At 33.5% G+C, this 18,533-nt stretch overlaps 1 protein-coding gene across 1 annotated transcript in view; it reads right to left on the reverse strand.

Annotated features, from left to right (window-relative positions):
* Positions 1–17,472, reverse strand: part of LOC149553613 (transcription termination factor MTERF8, chloroplastic-like) — a 36,175-nt gene extending 18,703 nt beyond the window's left edge. The window contains exon 1 of the mRNA XM_089789029.1: positions 16,268–17,472. Within this exon, the coding sequence (XP_089645155.1) occupies positions 16,393–17,403 (1,011 nt within the window). The 5' untranslated portion in view covers positions 17,404–17,472 and the 3' untranslated portion in view covers positions 16,268–16,392. The remainder of the gene's footprint in view (positions 1–16,267) is intronic.
* Positions 17,473–18,533: the final 1,061 nt, after the last annotated feature.

Genomic DNA, 18,533 nt, shown 5'->3' on the forward strand with positions numbered 1-18,533 from the left:
AAATGATGTAATTTCGTGATTATAACCCTTTTTGTTTTGATTTAGTATATGTTTTTCTATGTAGAGTTTTCGTATGTTGTTATATGAGTCCTTAATGTATTTTCTATTAATTAAGTCTAATTAAAAAGATTAATTAATGATTTAATTTAATGGAGAATTAATATGATATCTTTAATATTTAATTAATTGAGAAATTAATTAAATAAAAGAATTAAATTTGGAAATTAAAGTTCAAAGATAAATTTAGAACAGGATAATATTTATTTAATTTAATAATAATATATTGGAGTTCATTTTTAAATAAATGCTAAATATTATTGTTAATTAAATTAATTAAATATGTTATCAATTAAGTTTCTAAAATTAATTTAAAAAGTTGAAAGACATTAAATTATTAAGAATTCTAGATCGCATGATCTAAGCATGAGTTTAAATTTGAGTAATAAATTAAAAGATTAAATAATAGAAATTAATAATGTTATTTTAATTTCATGAAGTGCACATGAGATTTAAGTAATAAATTAATTTAAAATAGAAGTCAAGTGGAATATTAAATAAAGTTATTTAATAATTCAACTTAATGTGCATGAAAATTGAATGCAAAATAAAAGAAAAGATAATAAAGGTTTATTTGGAGTTAACTCAGTTGTGCAAAGAGTCTTCTCGGGTGAACGCACAATTAAGTGCCCCAGTTTGAGGAGAAAATTTGCTTATCACAACATTGGGGGTTCATTCTTGGGGGACACGAATTGGGACACGTTTTTGGACGGGAATTTTTGGGAGACAACTTTTGGAAGCGAATTTCAGAAGGCTAATACCAAAGGAAGATTTTCGGAAGAAGGTTACTGAGAGGAGCGAATTCTCTTACAGTTCTTGGAGATTGCATAATAGCATCAGGATCAGGTAGGGTCTTGTGTTTTTTATTATCGATTAAATACGCAATTATCCTTTCCTGTCTTCTTCGTGTCTGGGGTTTGTAAATCTGGAATTCTCTGTGATGAATGTTAAAACATTACGATATTGGAATTTATCATATGCTTGTCAATAAACTTCTGTATACATAAGATTTAAATGGGAAGGGTTGAATCTAATATTGAAATTCTAAATTAGAAGTTCGAATGGTTGACTATATTTTCTATATCAATTTAAAGAAGGGAACCAATTTTTCAATACTTTTATTTATATATATATATTAAAAGAAATTATATATATATATATATATATATATATATATATATATATATATATATATTCTTAATTAATTTGTTTATTAATAAAAATCTTATTAATAACGAAATGGTATTCTTTTGTTTTATATATATATATATATATAATATATTAAAAAAAAAAAAAAATTCATATGTTATTAGTGGGGGGGAGGGAATTATCCCGTGCCCACCCCCACGGTCGGCGGAGCTGACAGTACCTGCGTCGCAGGTACAGAGTACCTGCTGCCGCAGGCCTGCGGCAGAGCCGACGAGCTTTAAACGTGGATTTTAAAGGCTATTTTGTTATTTCGTTTTTTTATATTTATAAATTTTATTATTTATAAAAAAAATAATAATAAATTTTATTTTAATTAAAATTTTTAATTAATAAATTTTAATATATATTAATTAATAAATATTTTAATCTTTATTAGTATTTAATAATTAAATAATAATACATTTAACATAGTTTGTAAATATTAATTTATTAATAATTTTGGGTTAAATATTAATAAATTAACAATTAATAAATAGATTAAAATAAGTAATTAGAACAAATGATTATTGATTAATTTAATTAAAATTAGTTTAATTAAAGTTAATTAATAATGAATATTAATTGATTAAATGATAGATTTGGAATATTGACTTAATGGAAGTTATTATAGAAATGGGTTAATCGTAAGGGGTAGTTATGAAAACCTAGTTACTTGAATTCGACATTAATCTGAAACATAAACCTTACCTTAACTCAATAATATACTTTCAAATCCAATCTCTGAGACTTTGATGTTTTCTTTGTGCTTTGAGTGTTATGGGGTTGGTTTAGCGTTGACCAGTTTAGGTTGTTACCAGAGGCTCGGGGTTGTGAATGTGATGTCATGATGATTTGGTCTCGATCTTTTTTAACCCGACCACGGTAATGTGATGAAGTGCTCTATGGCATGATTGTATTTACTGTTTGTTATTACTTTCCAGTTCCTTGTGTGAAGCTGAGGTGTATGTATTTGAGATACCTGACTTAACCATTTTCGAGTCTCGATCAGTTATATTTGATAACCATTTTTGAGTCTCGATTAGTTATACTTGGATTGCTTTTCGGTCGCTTGAGAGGACTGAAGTGTTTGTTATGTTCTTGATGATGTCATGTTTTGACTTGACCATTTTGGAGTCTTCGATCAGTATTATAATTTACTATTGGGATACTTTCTGGTTGCTCATTGGAGAACCATTGGATTTTGTGATTTATCATTGATGCCTTCAGTTGCTGATAGAGAACTGTCGTGATCATATGATTATTATTTGATACTTATCTGTTGCTCATGAAGAACTGATGTAATTTTGTGGCTTATCTTTTTGTGATGTTTTTCAGTTGCTTGTATAGGACTGAGGTGATTTTATTATGATTCTTGATTTGTAATTTCATGAGCCTAGGGTAGGTTATCTATGTGTATTGTCGGGAAGTGGCTTGCAATGGGGATCGGGGCCCTAAGAGGCTGCCTGGAGTAACCCATTGTAAGTTGATTTAATAAGTGAAAACATTTACACTAAATGGGAGAAAATGAACCTAACAAGATAATTGTATGTTCTCTCCCATGCTTTGAGTGCTAGTACAGACTAGGATGGGGTAGAGAGAACGCTTGGTTACGACCTTGCATTCCATAGTAGGCCTCGTCAGTACGAGAGGATACTAGTGGCCGCAGGATCAGTAGAGACCCGGGATTCCTAAGGGATTACTCGGGTAACTTCTACGTGACTTTTGCGATGACACTTTCCCGCTTGCATATTAGGTTTCCTACATGTCTTGTGGTACCTCTGGGATTTAGATGTCGATCTTTTTAGGAACCCTTGAGTTAGCATACTTATAGGATTTCCTGGGCTTAGAGAGTATTTATGATTATAGGTTTTGTTATCCTATTTGGGACTTGAGACTATCTCCTCAGCACGGTGGGAGTGGACCATTTAGGTTCCACACGGTCGGGTGGTAGTGCTTTTACTCTTACCATTGAGATCCGTTCCGTGGTCACCGTGGCTGGAGTTTTCGTGATTGGCATTTACCTTCACTATGTTCTTGGATTATTATGTTGGATGGTTAGATTTTATGATAGATGTTTTATCATTATGGATGTATGGATGTATCATGTACAGTGAATAGTTTCATATATTTTTACTGTACTTTGTATCATGGATTTGAGGATGTTGTATCTTTATCTTTACATATGTATATTCTTTTAAGCCTTTCATACCCTGTGACTTGTACAGTGGATGATTGAGCATTCCGAATTAATTTGCCAAGAGGCATTTGGAACAAATGTATTATATGGACATGGGACTTCTGATTATTCTTTCTTATGTATGTGATAGTTGTTAGACTTAGAATTAATTAACTTTAAACGTGACTCAACATCTTGGGATCTTTAAGAAATGTAACTTGCAAAGTATGGTTATCGATGATTACATGTTATTGCTTCCGCTACTATGTGTTTGATGTGTATGTTATACATTCTTACTTTTAAAAAAAAAATGTTTAGCAAACTTAGTGAAACTTTAGGTTAATTCTTTTGGGTCCCTTGGCGGGGCGTTACATAACCATACATCAACACATAACTAAAACCTATAAAGAAGCATCGATCAAGTGCAATAATATTTAACATAAACTAAACCTTATTTAAGGCTAGTGTCCGATCACTGTATCAGTTCATGTTATAGTCTATACAAGTAATGAATATCAGATCACTGTATACTTTGACAGTATTCAGACTATAATAAACTTGATCGGTATTCAGAATAGTGATAAGAAGTATGTGTGTGTGTGTGTTAATATACTGATTTATCATCATACATGAAACACACAATTATTATTTCGTTAAGCTAATATTCTTAACAAAAGCTAGGTACTTGGGCACCAAAAGGAGTATATCTAGATAGAATGGAATGAGACTTCAGATGACTTAAGCTGGTAATAGCATGTTTTGGTTAGATTTGCGAAGTGTACAAGGTTAGAGAAGTTGCATAGTTAAAGAAAAAGAGATTGGCTGGATGATTGCTCCTGAAGCTTATTGAATGTAGAAAGTTCTTGAATTAATACCAAGGAGATCAGCCTGTGTGCTATTTAATGTCAGTGCTTTGCATGATTTAACTTTGTTTCAATATTTGAGTGCTTGTATTTCAAAACATCTAATTTTTGTGATCTCTAATGCAACAATTGACAATCTTTTCTGGATTATCAATTGTTAAGCTGCATCAATTAGAGATGGCATTTTCATAAATTGCCTGTAATGTTTTAGTTCAGAATACCCTTTTATTGTATTACTAACAAACATTGCCTCTGTCATCCTCAATAACATTAAACAAGGAAGGTTGAAGTCATTGATGGATTTGATTTTCTCCCAACTGGGCCTTGCGGCCTTTTCTAAATTGAGGCAGTAATACCATAAGGTGCGTCAGTAAATAATGTGCAGGGAGCTCCATGATATTAATTAGTAAGAAAGGACTTGAGGGTCCAAATAGTTGCCAGATTTCTTCAGCCGAGAATCTGCAGAGTTTGGAATTCTCTATCTTGGAACATTTCCATGTGGCTCACAGCCACTATACCTAAATAGTAAATACATTTGAACATTTTGCTTTCTTTGTCACCAATAATGTTGTGAATGAGTTCCAGATGTGCGGATTTGAGAGGAGTGAGTAACAGAAACTCACAGATATACCTCTATGAGGCATAAGGGCTCCATCCCACAAAAACCTCATCCTTCCGAGAAAGTACACAACAGCTTCAGGGTCTTCTCCAAGCTATAACTGATAATTATTGGTGCTAATAACAGGGCTTTAACGAGCATATCCTGGGAATGATTTACATTCTTCAGAAACATCATCTTGGGAAGTAGGTTGCTGTTCAGTCTGTGGCACAAAATGCATAAATTGCCCATCAAAACCATGACAAGATTTTGATCCACAAAACCGAAAATCTTCCAGTATTTTGAGCTTAGGTTCCAATTTTCTTTCTAAAATTCCAATGCCCTGGACCTTTGTTCATTATTTTAGCAATTGGGCTTCAGTGAAGCCATGTTTTCTAAATGTATGCTCTCAAATTCGTTGAATCTTGGACAGTTTCTAAAACTGGGTATCTCCTAGGTGAAATCTAGCAACCTATTAAGATTTTAATGTTTCTAACTTGATCCATATTTTTAGAGGATTTTCATATTCTATTCATGTAATTGATGTTGTTCTAAACTGAAAACAACAAAATCCAATTTATCTTGAAATGCCGTTTTTTATTTTGTCATGCCAGAACCTGAAAATTACTGGTCAGTGTCAGTCTCAAAACTCTGCTTAAAAGTTAAAACCATTTATCATCTGATTTCCAAACAAGAATGCTTTGTAATGTTGTCCAATTGTAACAGCTGGATTTATTACTACCTAATTTCAGTATTAAACTAACTGATTATAATATACAATGACATAAAATTCAAAAACGGTTAGAAACTGAATTTAATCTACATTGCCATTCTATTCGATCAAGTTTGTCAATAAATAATATTTGTTATAATCAGCTGAAAGTAAATCTAAACTAACCATAGATTAAAGAAATGAATATGTAATTAAAAGCTCATGAACAACTAACTAGATTTTTAAGATAACATCTAACTTTCAGAAAAAGAAACTTTCAGTTTAAAATGAAATCACTATCTTAAAAGTTAATTAGAACATACTGTTTTTAGCTAGCCAACTTTATAGATTGGTTGTCCAAGCTCTGACTTTGGTGAGAGGAGAAGCATTATCATAGGTTTAACCTCCCAACCGCGGACCTTTTTACTTATCCCCATAGGTTCTAAATTAATAGAACGGCCCTCCCTACCCTAAGGTCAGGCATGGGACGTTCATTGATCCAGCCATCGGAGTATTCAGGTGGGTTGAGGTCCCAACAGCTATTCAAATGAATAATTGAAGCATCAGGACAACAACACGATCAATTGTTGTGGCAAGACTGCCTATTACCACCCTGACCAAGGATTTCAGATGTGGGTTTATAACCCGATCTCCACCACTCAGCTTGACAACTAATTCTCTAAAGTGGAATTGCATGAGATAAATGCATTAGATTTATTTGTGTAGTTTTAGTTACTGATTTCATTCTTGTTTTACTTTTAACAGGTTCATCTACACCTCATCACCATAATTCGGGCCATCATGCCTGTGACTCATTGGTGTCTGAACATTTATCCTTATTTGCAATCTTGCACCCCCGTCACCTTTTCTGGCATTGGCCGGGTGATATCCTTGGTGCTCTTAAACTATTATCAGTTATTATGTCATATTTTCAGAGATTAAAAGTAAAGTATTAAAGATGAATCTTCAAACTTTATTCACTAGAATTGGCATACTTGATTTTACTAAACACATGACTGGTTTGTATTGCTCTAGACATGCGTTTGTACTCAGCTGAGGTTTTTGTCTGATTGCTATTCACATGGATGAAAACACAGACTCTAAGAAGGGTTATGACAGCTCAAAATAATTCATATGATAGACAGCTTGCTATATTTTTATTTGCAAGGCATAAACAAAAAGAAATAGAACAAATTCGACTCAGCTTAGACGTGATATAAGGAAAATAAAATAAAGGAATTGCAATTTGTCTTCTTACATGACACAAAGCTCTGTTGTTGATTTTCTTTTCCCGAGTTCAACACTTCCTTCTCAGAGTCCCACGAGCATACAGGAGGTGATGTGATGAAAAAGGATGGAAAACGTGTATTGACGGCACCTTAGCAAATAAAAATTAATCACAGAGAGAAGTCGCAAGGAAGGGTAGAGAGTCGGATTCAGAGAATGCCGATACACAACAAGACTATGCATTATTTATTAACTTGTCCTTACGGCTTCTTGTCATTACAGATTACATTTCGAATTCTTTATCAATTTGTTTTGAAAAGAACGAATAAGAAAAGAGGGAAAAAGAAAATGAAACGAAGCGGAAAGATTAAAGGTCAGATTAATAATATTATTTTATCATCTTCATTAAGTTTATAAATACGTATGTGCAAGGTGGCATTATTGGATTAATAATTCTAATGTAATGGTGCCACTTTGTATTTATTTATTTATGATCTTAATCGAGAGAGTAAAATAATATTAAGTAATGTTATTGTTTGATAAATTTAATTAAGGTAAGAAATTTGTTTAGTTTTTAATATTTATATTTTTTTTAGTTTTTAATTTTAGCTCATGTGGATTCCACCAAGGAATTTATTGTCAAGACCTAATAAACTTGCCAAAGCGATTTTTAGGTCAAACCTGTCATTCCTGATGATTGAATCTTATGACCATCCCATTTCGATGACCTCATTTCGTAATACTTCCCCTCTCTCTCCGGTCTTCATCCTGCAACCTTAAAATCAACATTCTCACCAAAACATCAATTCATGATTCATAATTTGTTAGATAAAATCGTTACGAAATTTCATTATAAATACTAACTCATTCATCGTAAATGTACAATGGCTAAATTTAACTGACTTCATTTCACATGATCACAACGGCTAGATTTAATTGACTTCATTTCACATGATCACAATGGCTAGATTTAACTGACTTCATTTCACATGAACACAAGGGCTAGATTTAACTGACTCATTTCACATGAACACAACGGTTAGATTTAACTGACTCATTTCACATGAACAGAACGGTTAGATTTAACTGACTCAGTTTCATATGATAATTAGATCGATGTAATGGCTAAAATATAACTGCTTCAATTTCACATGAACATGAATAAATAAACAACAGCAATGACTACCATGAAATAATGACTATTATGAATTGATTTCACTTGAACAAGAAAAATTATTTTTGGTTCAACGGCTATATTAGCTTAAAAATTTTAGGGCAAAAATTGGGAAGTAACATACCCACCCCCTTAGGTTTTTCATCGTCCACGATGAAATAATATAAAAACTATTTTTAAAGATTTAAAATAAAAGAAACGAAATATTCAGTTCCCAGTTTTCGAAAACAAATAGGGATATTTCTGAAAAATGTCATGATAGTCTTCCCATGTAGCATTATCCTCTGTATACTGGTCCCACTGGACCTTGCACTGAGTTACCTCTTGATTTCGTAAGCACAGCTTATGTACCTCGAGTATTCTGAGCGGTTTTACCTCTACCACCCCTGGGTCTCACACCTACAATAGTTTCCAATCAATCATGTGTTCATGGTGACTAACAAACTTCTTAAGGTAAGACACATGGAAGACGTTATGCATCCTGGCAAGGGCTGGAGGTAAAGCAATCATGTAGGCCACTAGGTTAACAACCTCCAAAACTTCGAAAGGTACTACATGTCTGGGAGCCAATTTAGCATTCTTGCCAAACTTAATAGTACTCTTCTGAGGCTTAACTCTTAGTAACACCTTGTCCCCTACTGTAAATTCTCTGGGTGTTCTTTTCGCATCAGCATAGCTTTTTTGCCTGTCATTAACTTCCTTCAACCTCTGGCGGATCTGAAGTACTTGTTCTTCCATCTCTTGAAGCATTTCCGGCCCAACAATGACCCTGTCCTCTAATCGATTCCAGCTTACAGGGGTTCTGCACTTACGGCCATACAAGGCTTCAAAAGGGGCCATTTTAATCGAAGACTGGTATGAGTTGAATTTCTAGTACCTGATTTACTCGTTCTATCTGACCATCTATCTCAAGATGATAAGCTGAACTTATATTCAATTTAGTGCCTAAGGCTGAAAATAATGTCTTCCAAAATCTAGAAGTTATCCTCGTATCTCGATCTGAAATAATTTTCTCTAGTACCCCATGTAATCTGAATATTTCTTTTATGAATTTATGGGCTATCTCAGGTGCTCCTTCGGATACACTTCCTGGAATAAAATGTGCAACCTTAGTCAATCTATCAACCACGACCAAAATAGTGTTATGTCGATTCCTGGTCATAGGCAACCCCTGTACAAAGTCCATGGATATTACTTGCCACTTCCATTCGAGTACCTCGTTTGGATGCAACAATCCTACTGGGTATCTATATCCCGCTTTCACTCTCTGACATTCTAAACAACTTGCTACATATTCAATTATCTCTCTTTTCATTCCCTTCCAAAAGTATAAGGGTTTTATGTCAGATAACATTTTTTTTACCCCCGGATGTCCTGAATATGGGGCTGAATGATACTCTCCTAAAATTAATCTTCACAGCTCAGGATGATTGGGTACATAAATTTTGTGGTGATATCTCAACAATCCATCATCTTCTAAATTAAAATCTGAATATTTGGGGTCTTGTGGATCTCTAATAAGTGCCATGCTGATTTCTTCATAAAATTCGTCATGCTCTAAATGTTGTAAGATTTGATCCCTCAACTGAAATTTTACCTTAGTCATTGCTGAAATATGTCTTCTTCGACTTAATGCATTAGCCACCTTATTCTCTTTCCCCTTGATGTAACTTATGTCAAACTCATAATCTGCCAAAAATTCTAAGCATCTCCTTTGTCTTGCATTCAAATTTTGCTAAGTGAAAATATATTTTAAGCTTTGGTGATTGGATCGAAGCTCAAAAGGTTTCCCAATTAGATAATGTCTCCACATTTGCAAAGCATGGACTATGGCTGCTAATTCCAGATTCGTGTGGTGCATAATTTTGCTCATAATTTTTCAACTTCCTAGATTGATAGGCAATGACTTGTTCTTCTTGCATTAACACCCCCCAATCCTTCACCTGAAGCATCAGTGATTACCACAAATGGTTTCTGTGGATCAGGTACCCTTAAAATAGGTGTAGTAGTCAATTTTTCTTTCAAAAACTCAAAAGTTGATTGACATTTTTCTATCCAAACAAATTTCTTCCCCTTTCTCTGAAGTGATGTGATTGGATAAGCTATTCTTGAAAAGTTCCTAACAAATTTTCTTTAAAATCCAGCTAACCCCATGAAACTCCTGACTTCAGATACATTTCTAGGTATGGGTCATTCCTTAATTGCTTTAATCTTAGATGGATCGACTGATATGCCTTGTGCTAAAATTATATGCCCTAGGTACTATATTTCTTTCAGGTAAAAGGCACACTTTGATAATTTCTCTTATAACTTATGTTCTCTAAGTCTCTGTAATACTCTCTAAATGTTTCTAGTGTTCTTCCTCATTTTTAGAATATATAAGAATATCATCTATAAATACCAACACAATTTGTCCAAACAATCATAAAATATACTATTCATTAGGTTCATGAAGGCTGCATGGGCATTAGTTAACCCAATGGTAGCACCGTGAACTCATAATGTCCATACCTAATTCTGAAAGCGGTTTTGTGTATGTCTTCTTCCTTAATTCGCAGTTGATGGTAACCTGATCTTAAGTCAATTTTTGAAAACACAATCGCACCCTTCATTTGATTGAAGAGATCATCTATCTTGGGTAATGGGTATCGATTTTTGATAGTGACTTTATTAAGCATTATGTAGTCTATGCACAGTCTCATGGTTCCATCCTTCTTTCTTACAAATAACAGAGGGGCTCCCCATGGCGAGACGCTAGGTCGAATCATCTTCTTATCCAACATATCCTACAATTGTATCCGTAATTCCATTAGCTCTATGGTGGTCATCCTATATGGGGGATACAGATTCTGCTCCTGGTATAAAGTCTATAGTAAAATCAAATTTCTGGGAAGGGGATAAACCAGGGAGTTCTTCAGGAAATACATCTTGATAGTCTTTCAAATAGGGATATTTTTCTTCGAATGATTCTTTTAGTTTTTGCTTAATTTCTCCATCTTCATAGATATAATCATCCCCATATGTGGTTTCTCTTGTATCTTCAACCTTCACTGCGAAAATTTCACAACCTTTCATTCTGTATCTCTTAAGTTGCATTGCCAAAATCTATTAGGCTCTAATTTCATGTTTGACCCATGAAATACTTGTGGGTCTACCTCTATCATCCACACAATTGACAATTTTGGCAAGGCAATCTACCTTAGCCTTATGTTCATTAAGCCAATTTATTCCAATAATAATGTCATAAGATCCTAATGAGGCTACATATAAATTCAATTCTGTAGAGAAGTTTGGAAAATCAACCTGAGCTTCAAACAGGCATTGCTCTACCTTGGCCCTTGACTGGTTTGCATATTTGACCATCCATGGTTTTGCCATAAAACCAATTCTTTTTGAAAATCTACTTAACAATCTAGGTGATATAAAACATTCAGTTGCTCCAGTATCAATGAGTATAGTGACAGGGTTTCCATAAATCTTACCCAATGTCTCGATAGGACCTATCTATTGCTCCGCCTATCTGTTATTTAAGGCTGCGTGAATTCTCTACTGAAAAACCTGTTGTTGTTGTGGCAATGGTGAGTGTTGTGACTGATTAAGGTTAGGGCACTGTCTCCTATAGTGATTCCCTTTGCAGATATAACAACCCCCCAGTGGTCCTCTTCCTTGAATGTTTCTATTTTCACTACTTTTGTTTTCAGGTTTATTGTTCTTAAAGTCCTTAAATTGTTTCCTTGGTGGTCCAAATTCAACACCTTCTGAATTCCAATTGGTCTTTCTCTTACTGTCCCAAATAGAATCATCCTTTTTAACCTTATGTTCTTGTCAAACAGCTTTTTCCAAAGCTTCTTCCATGGTTCGCAGTGAAACGACATCTACAGCTCCCCCTATTCTGTTATTCAATCCCATAATAAACTTTCTTACCTTTAGGTTGATATCTTGTTGATAGGGTGGTATGTATTTAAGTAGCCTGGTAAATTTCTCCCAATATCTATGAACTGACAAATCCCCTTGTTTCAAATTCTGAAATTCCATGAGTTTCTGGTCAAAGAAAGTTTGAGGCAACCATAGTATTCTAAATATGTCTACAAATTTTTCCCATGTAATGTCAGTGGATCTAATATTCATTTCCACCTTGGTGTTTCCCCACCAAGTTGTTGCTTGTCAAGTGAATTGATATATACCCCAAACTACCTTTGAGGTTTCTGAAAAGTTTCGGATCTCAAAGTATTGTTCCATCTATGTCAGTCATGCCTCGGCTTCTTCTCCTGACTCAGTACCAAAGAACTTAGGGGGTTTAATTTTTTTAATATCTGCTGCTAAGTCAGCCACGACTTCCTTTTTCTTTTGTTTATCATCTTGTTTTGGGGAGGGGATTTTATTATGGCTTGAGACTTCTGTCTCGGTTCTAGGTGTGTCTTGCATTTCCTCACGATGTTGCCCCATCTAGGCTGCCATCTCGCTCATTCTTCTCTTCATAGTTTCTAGTTTTAGTTGTGTTTCTTGTAAAATTTGAAGTAGTAGTTCATTAGAGGATTGATGGTTCTCATGAACTATCTCTCGATTTTCCACATTCTCATTGTTACTCATGTTGTATTTCAGGTCTTTCACCTACTAGTTTACACAATTCAATTTATAGTTTTAGTTTTTCATTGCTCAAAAAGAAAATTTTCATTTCTATTGTTTAAAATTTCTCATTGTTTTCCAATAAAAAGATAAGCAGATATTTATATTGCTCGACTAAGCAAATCTTTGTTTACAAAATTATATTTGTTGCTCAACAAAGCAAATTTTCATTTCCATTGCTCAACAAAGCAATTTTTATTTACAAAATTAGATCCATTGTTCAACAAAGCAAAATTTTCATTTCCATTGCTCAACAAAGCAAAGTTTTATTTCCATTGCTCAACAAAGAAAGATTTCCATTGCTCAACAAAGCAATTCTTTATTTACAAAATTCCTCTATTGAGGTAGTTTACATCCATAGAATATTTTGTTTTTGTTTTATAGCTTCTAGTTTTGCCTGGTACATGTCTCGTACCATCCACGATGTATGAACATGGAGGAGGGGATTACTCTACCGAGCTTTCTAGTCCTGAATTAGTTTATTCCTATATGCTGCCTTCTTGGCAGGGGTCCATCAAATTCTCTCCTTCTTCATACATTGAATGGCTTGGCTCAGTGTTTCTTCATCTTGAGGCTCAAAACAACAAGAATAATTGTACTTAGTCATATTCTTGATGAAATAAGGAAAAATAGGATGATATGTTTTCTTGCGAGGTGTTCTACGTACTAGCATCCTGTATTCGTTTTTATTCATTTTTATTATTAGATTTTAGGAAGCTGATGTGCCCTAGGTTCAGTGTTGAACCCAACGCTCTGATACCATATGTAACAGCTGGATTTCTTACTACCTAATTTCAGTATTAAACTAACTGATTATAATATACAATGACATAAAATTCAAAAACGGTTAGAAACTGAATTTAATCTACATTGCCATTCTATTCAATCAAGTTTGTCAATAAATAATATTTGTTATAATCAGCTGAAAGTAAATCTAAACTACTCATAGATTACAAAAATGAATATGTAATTAAAAGCTCATGAACAACTAACTAGATTTTTAGGATAACATCTAACTTTCAGTAAAAGAAACTTTTAGTTTTAAAAAAAATCACTATCTTAAAAGTTAATTAGAACATACTGTTTTTAGTTGGCCGACTTTATAGATTGGTTGTCCAAGCTCTGACTTTGGTGAGAGAAGAAGCATTATCATAGGCTTAACCTCCCAACCGCGGACTTTTTTACTTATCCCCACAAGTTCTAAATTAACAGAACGGCCCTCCCTACCCTAAGGTCAGGCATGGGACGTTCATTGATCCAGCCATCGGAGTATTCAGGTGGGTTGAGGTCCCAACATCTATTCAGATGAATAATTGAAGCATCAGGACAACAACACGATCAATTGTTGTGGCAAGACTACCTATTACCACCCTGGCCAAGGATTTCAGATGTGGGTTTATAACCCGATCTCCACCACTCAGCTTGACAACTAATTCTCTAAAGTGGAATTGCATGAGCTAAATGCATTAGATTTATTTGTGTAGTTTCACTTACTGATTTCATTCTTGTTTTATTTTTAACAGGTTCATCTACACCTCATCACCATAATTCAAGCCATCATGCATGTGACTCATTGGTACCTGAACATTTATCCTTATTTGCAATCTTGCACCCTCATCACCTTTTCTGGCATTGGCCGGGTGATATCCTTTGTGCTCTTAAACTGTTATCAGTTATTATGTCATATTTTCAGAGATTAAAAGTACAATGTCAAAGATGAATCTTCAGACTTTATTCACTAGAATTGGCATGCTTAATTATACTAAACACATGACTGATTTGTATTGCTCTAGACATGCGTTTGTACTCAACTGAGGTTTTTGTCCTATTGCTATTCACGTGGATGAAAACATAGACTCTAAGAAGGGTTACGACTACTCAAAATAATTCATATGATAGACGGCTTGCTATATTTTTATTTGCAAGGCATAAACAAAAAGAAATAGAACAAAGTCGACTCAGCTTAGACATGATATAAGGAAAATAAAATAAAGGAATTGCAATTTGTCTTCTTACGTGACACAAAGCTCTGCTAATGATTTGCTTTTACCGAGTTCAACACTTCCTTCTCAAACTCCCACAAGGATACAAGAGGTGATGGGATGAAAAAGGATGGAAAACGTGTATTGACGGCACCTTAGTAGATAAAAATTAATCACAGAGAGAAGTCGCAAGGAAGGGTAGAGAGTCAGATTCAAAGAATGTTGATACACGACAAGACTATGAATTATTTATTAAGTTAACTTGTCCTTACAGCTTCCTGTCGTTACAAATTACATTTCGAATTCTTTATCAATTCGTTTTGAAAAGAACAAATAAGAAAAGAGGGAAAAAGAAAATGAAACGAAGAGGAAAGATGAAGGTCAGATTAATAATATTATTTTATATTATTTTATCATCTTCATTAAGTTTATAAATACGTATATGCAAGGTGGCATTATTGGATTAATAATTCTAATGTAATGGTGCCACTTTGTATTTATTTATTTATGATCTTAATCAAGAGAGTAAAATAATATTAAGTAATATTATTGTTTGATAAATTTAATTAAGGTAAGAATTTTGTTTATTTTTTTTAAATTTATATTGTTTTTAGTTTTTAATTTTAGCTCATGCGGATTCCACCAAGGAATTTATTGTCAAGACCTAATAAACTTGCCAGGGCCATTTTTAGGTCAACCCTGTCATTCTTAATGACTGAATCTTATGACCATCCCATTCCGATGACCTCATTTCGTAATGCTTCCCCTCTCTCTCCAATTTTCATCCTACAACTTTAAAATCAACATTCTCACCAAAACATCAACTCATGATTCATAATTTGTTAGATAAAATCGTTAAAAAATTTCATTATAAATACTAACTCATTCATTGTAAATGTACAACGGCTAAATTTAACTGACTTCTTTTCATATGAACACAACGGCTAGAGTTAACTGACTTCATTTCACATGAACACAATGGTTAGATTTAACTAACTCATTTCACATGAACACAACGGTTAGATTTAACTAACTCAGTTTTATATGATAATTAGATTAATGTAATGGCTAAAATATAACTACTTCAATTTCACATGAACATGAATAAATAAACAACGGCTATAACTACCTTGAAATAACAACGACTATTATGAACTGATTTCACTTGAACAAGAAAAATTAGTTTTGGTTCAATGGCTATATTAGCTTAAAATTTTTAGGACAAAAATTGGGATGTAACACCAATTGATGATGAACTTCCTCTGTAAAGGGAAAACCATGATGTTCTAGTTTACTAATTTCATGTAGTCTACTTATAAGACATCTAAATAAAAACTATCTGTGGTGCTATAAATGGTTCTAAATCAAACCTATTATTACAATACCTGCAAACAAAAAGGTCTGAAAAACTTGTTTGTTGAACATGATGTACAAGGATTCACTTCTTGCACTAGCATGATTCCCATTTGGAACATAGTGATAATATTGATCACATAGCTCTCAGATGTTAAAGAGCTTCTATCTATTAAATATTCACCAGTTACATCACACTTAAACGACTGCAGTGATAGCAATCAACTAACATTAAAAATTCAATGACAGCAATGTAAAACTTGCTATAAGAGCCACTGCGCACAGAACGCAGGGCACAGGGAAATATCTACCTACACAGCTCCTCTTGTTGAATATAGAGAATTTTCTGTCTCGCCTTCTGCCAGCAAGTAGAGATATAAATTTGTGTGGTTTTTGATACCTAGTTCTCATTTACTCCATGCAATAGTTCGTTTTGTTATTTCTTTGTGCGGTTGGAAGCACTAGAGATGGCATTTTCATAAATAGCCCACAGCCTTTCAGATTCAGGATGCTCTTTTACAATTCTGTTAAAAAATCTTGTCTTTGGCATCGTCAATACAGTCAAAAGAGGGGGCTCCAAGGCACTGATGGATTGGATTTTCTGCCAAACCAAAAACCTGGGTCTCATAGTCTTCTCCAAGCTGTTTTGCAACAAAGAGGGGTGCTTCACTACATAATTTGCAGGTTGCTCCATGTTAGTAACTACAAAGTTAATCTTTTCGCTAACATCTTCCTTCGACAAGCTAAAGACTGAAGGAAAAGCTCTAACTACTTGTAAGGATTCTTCGGCCGAGAGCCCACAGAATTTTAAATTCTCAATCTTGGCCTCCAATGTTTCGACGCGGCTCCTAGCAACTTTATTCACAATATATTTGTACGCGGTGCTCTCTTGGTCAGCGCCAATCCTATTGATGAGATCCACTTGTGCGGGGACTAATGCTGCTCGACCGAGAACATCTGGATGTACCAGTAAGAAGCTTAAGAGCCCCGTCCCAGAAGAACCCCATCCTTTCCAGAAAGCAAGCGAGGGCTTCAATGTATGCTCCAAGTTGAAATTGAGAAGTCTTTTTGATCTTAACAGGACTTTAACAAGCATTTCCTCTGACCCAAATAAATTCTTCAGAAACTCCATCCTAGGAAGAGTGTGGTTCTCGAGGCTATGGCACAACAACTTAGGATTTCTCGTAATAAGTTGGGCAATTTGGACTTCAGTGCAGCCGTGCTTCTTCAACGAGTGAACGATGTCCTCTACTTTGTCGAGGGTTCGAAGGTTTTTCAATCTGGGCAGCAGCTTGAGCATCCGAGTGATGTCGGTCTCACAGAGGTTAAGTTTGGTGGAGGCAAATTGTGAAAAGAGGGTCTGCGAATGAGATTCAGTTGAGAAAACATTGCGGAAATGAAGAGATGCTTCAACAACACGCAGTCTGCGGAAGATGATGTTGTTCATCGTGAAGAAGGAGAAGAGCAGGCTAGTGTTCTCGACGAGAAATGTCGTATGGTAAAACAAGCAAATGAATTAGGGTGGGTTTTTAAAGAAAAAATATTAAATGGCTTTTTAATGTCAATAGGCATTCAACAATGGCAGAATAGGTGGAATGGGGTGTGTGAGTCTGTTAATGTTAATTTTTATTTTTCAAGTTAAATTTCACAATCATTTACATGTCAAAAATTTAAATCTTATTATAAATAGAATATTTTTTTTTAAATAATTTAATAAATATCACATAAAATATTTTTATAAAATATTTGTTTAAATTATAATATTTAGAGATATAAATCATTCAATTTTTTTAGAAATTAAAATAAAAAGAAAATTAAATAAATGAAGATAAAGGAAATATAAATAATTTTAGATGTAGTAAATTAAATTATAATTATTTTGTAGTGGATATCTATTAACATTTCTTTAGATAGATTTATCTAGATATTTATACTAGTGTAACTAGCAATTGCATTTTAATAAGGTTCTAAGATTAGGCTGATAGAAGACATAAACTTGGAAATGATGGCATAAAAGAGAAAATAAAATGTTGTTGTGTAATTATTTTCATAAACAGCAATTTGAACAAATCTTATATTTTGAAACGGAATGGATCTTAAGAAGTAAAAAAATATATATACTTAATTTCAAATTCAAAATTTTAAATAGATTGAAATCTTTTTTATCAAAAATTAACTTACTTTCATATGAATACTTTTTAAAATTCAACTTTTCTTTCAAATGTTCAAATAAAACATTGAAACAATTAAAAAAATCAGCAATTTGTTGATTGTTTTATTGAGTTAGATTGTATTTTTAAATTTTAAATAAGATTTCAATTAAAATATGCTTAAATGAAATTTCTGCTTAAATTTAAGCAATAAAATGTTCCTATGAAAAAATAAAATTGGAGGAAAAGGAAATTTTAGAATCTTTTCCTATTTTCATGGAGCACCTATTTTTTAGCAAATAAAAATAAGCTATGGAAAAGAAGGGGAACTCAAAATAAAGCGATTGCTTATTGAAAATATGGACAAGATGGCTTCATTAAATTCGTTCCCTCCTTTATTTTCCACCAAATTCTTTCTTTTATTTTC

This window comes from Cupressus sempervirens, chromosome 6 (genome assembly GCF_028749045.1).
Source record: "Cupressus sempervirens isolate cs-2001-9-10 chromosome 6, ASM2874904v1, whole genome shotgun sequence".
Taxonomy (NCBI): domain Eukaryota; kingdom Viridiplantae; phylum Streptophyta; class Pinopsida; order Cupressales; family Cupressaceae; genus Cupressus; species Cupressus sempervirens.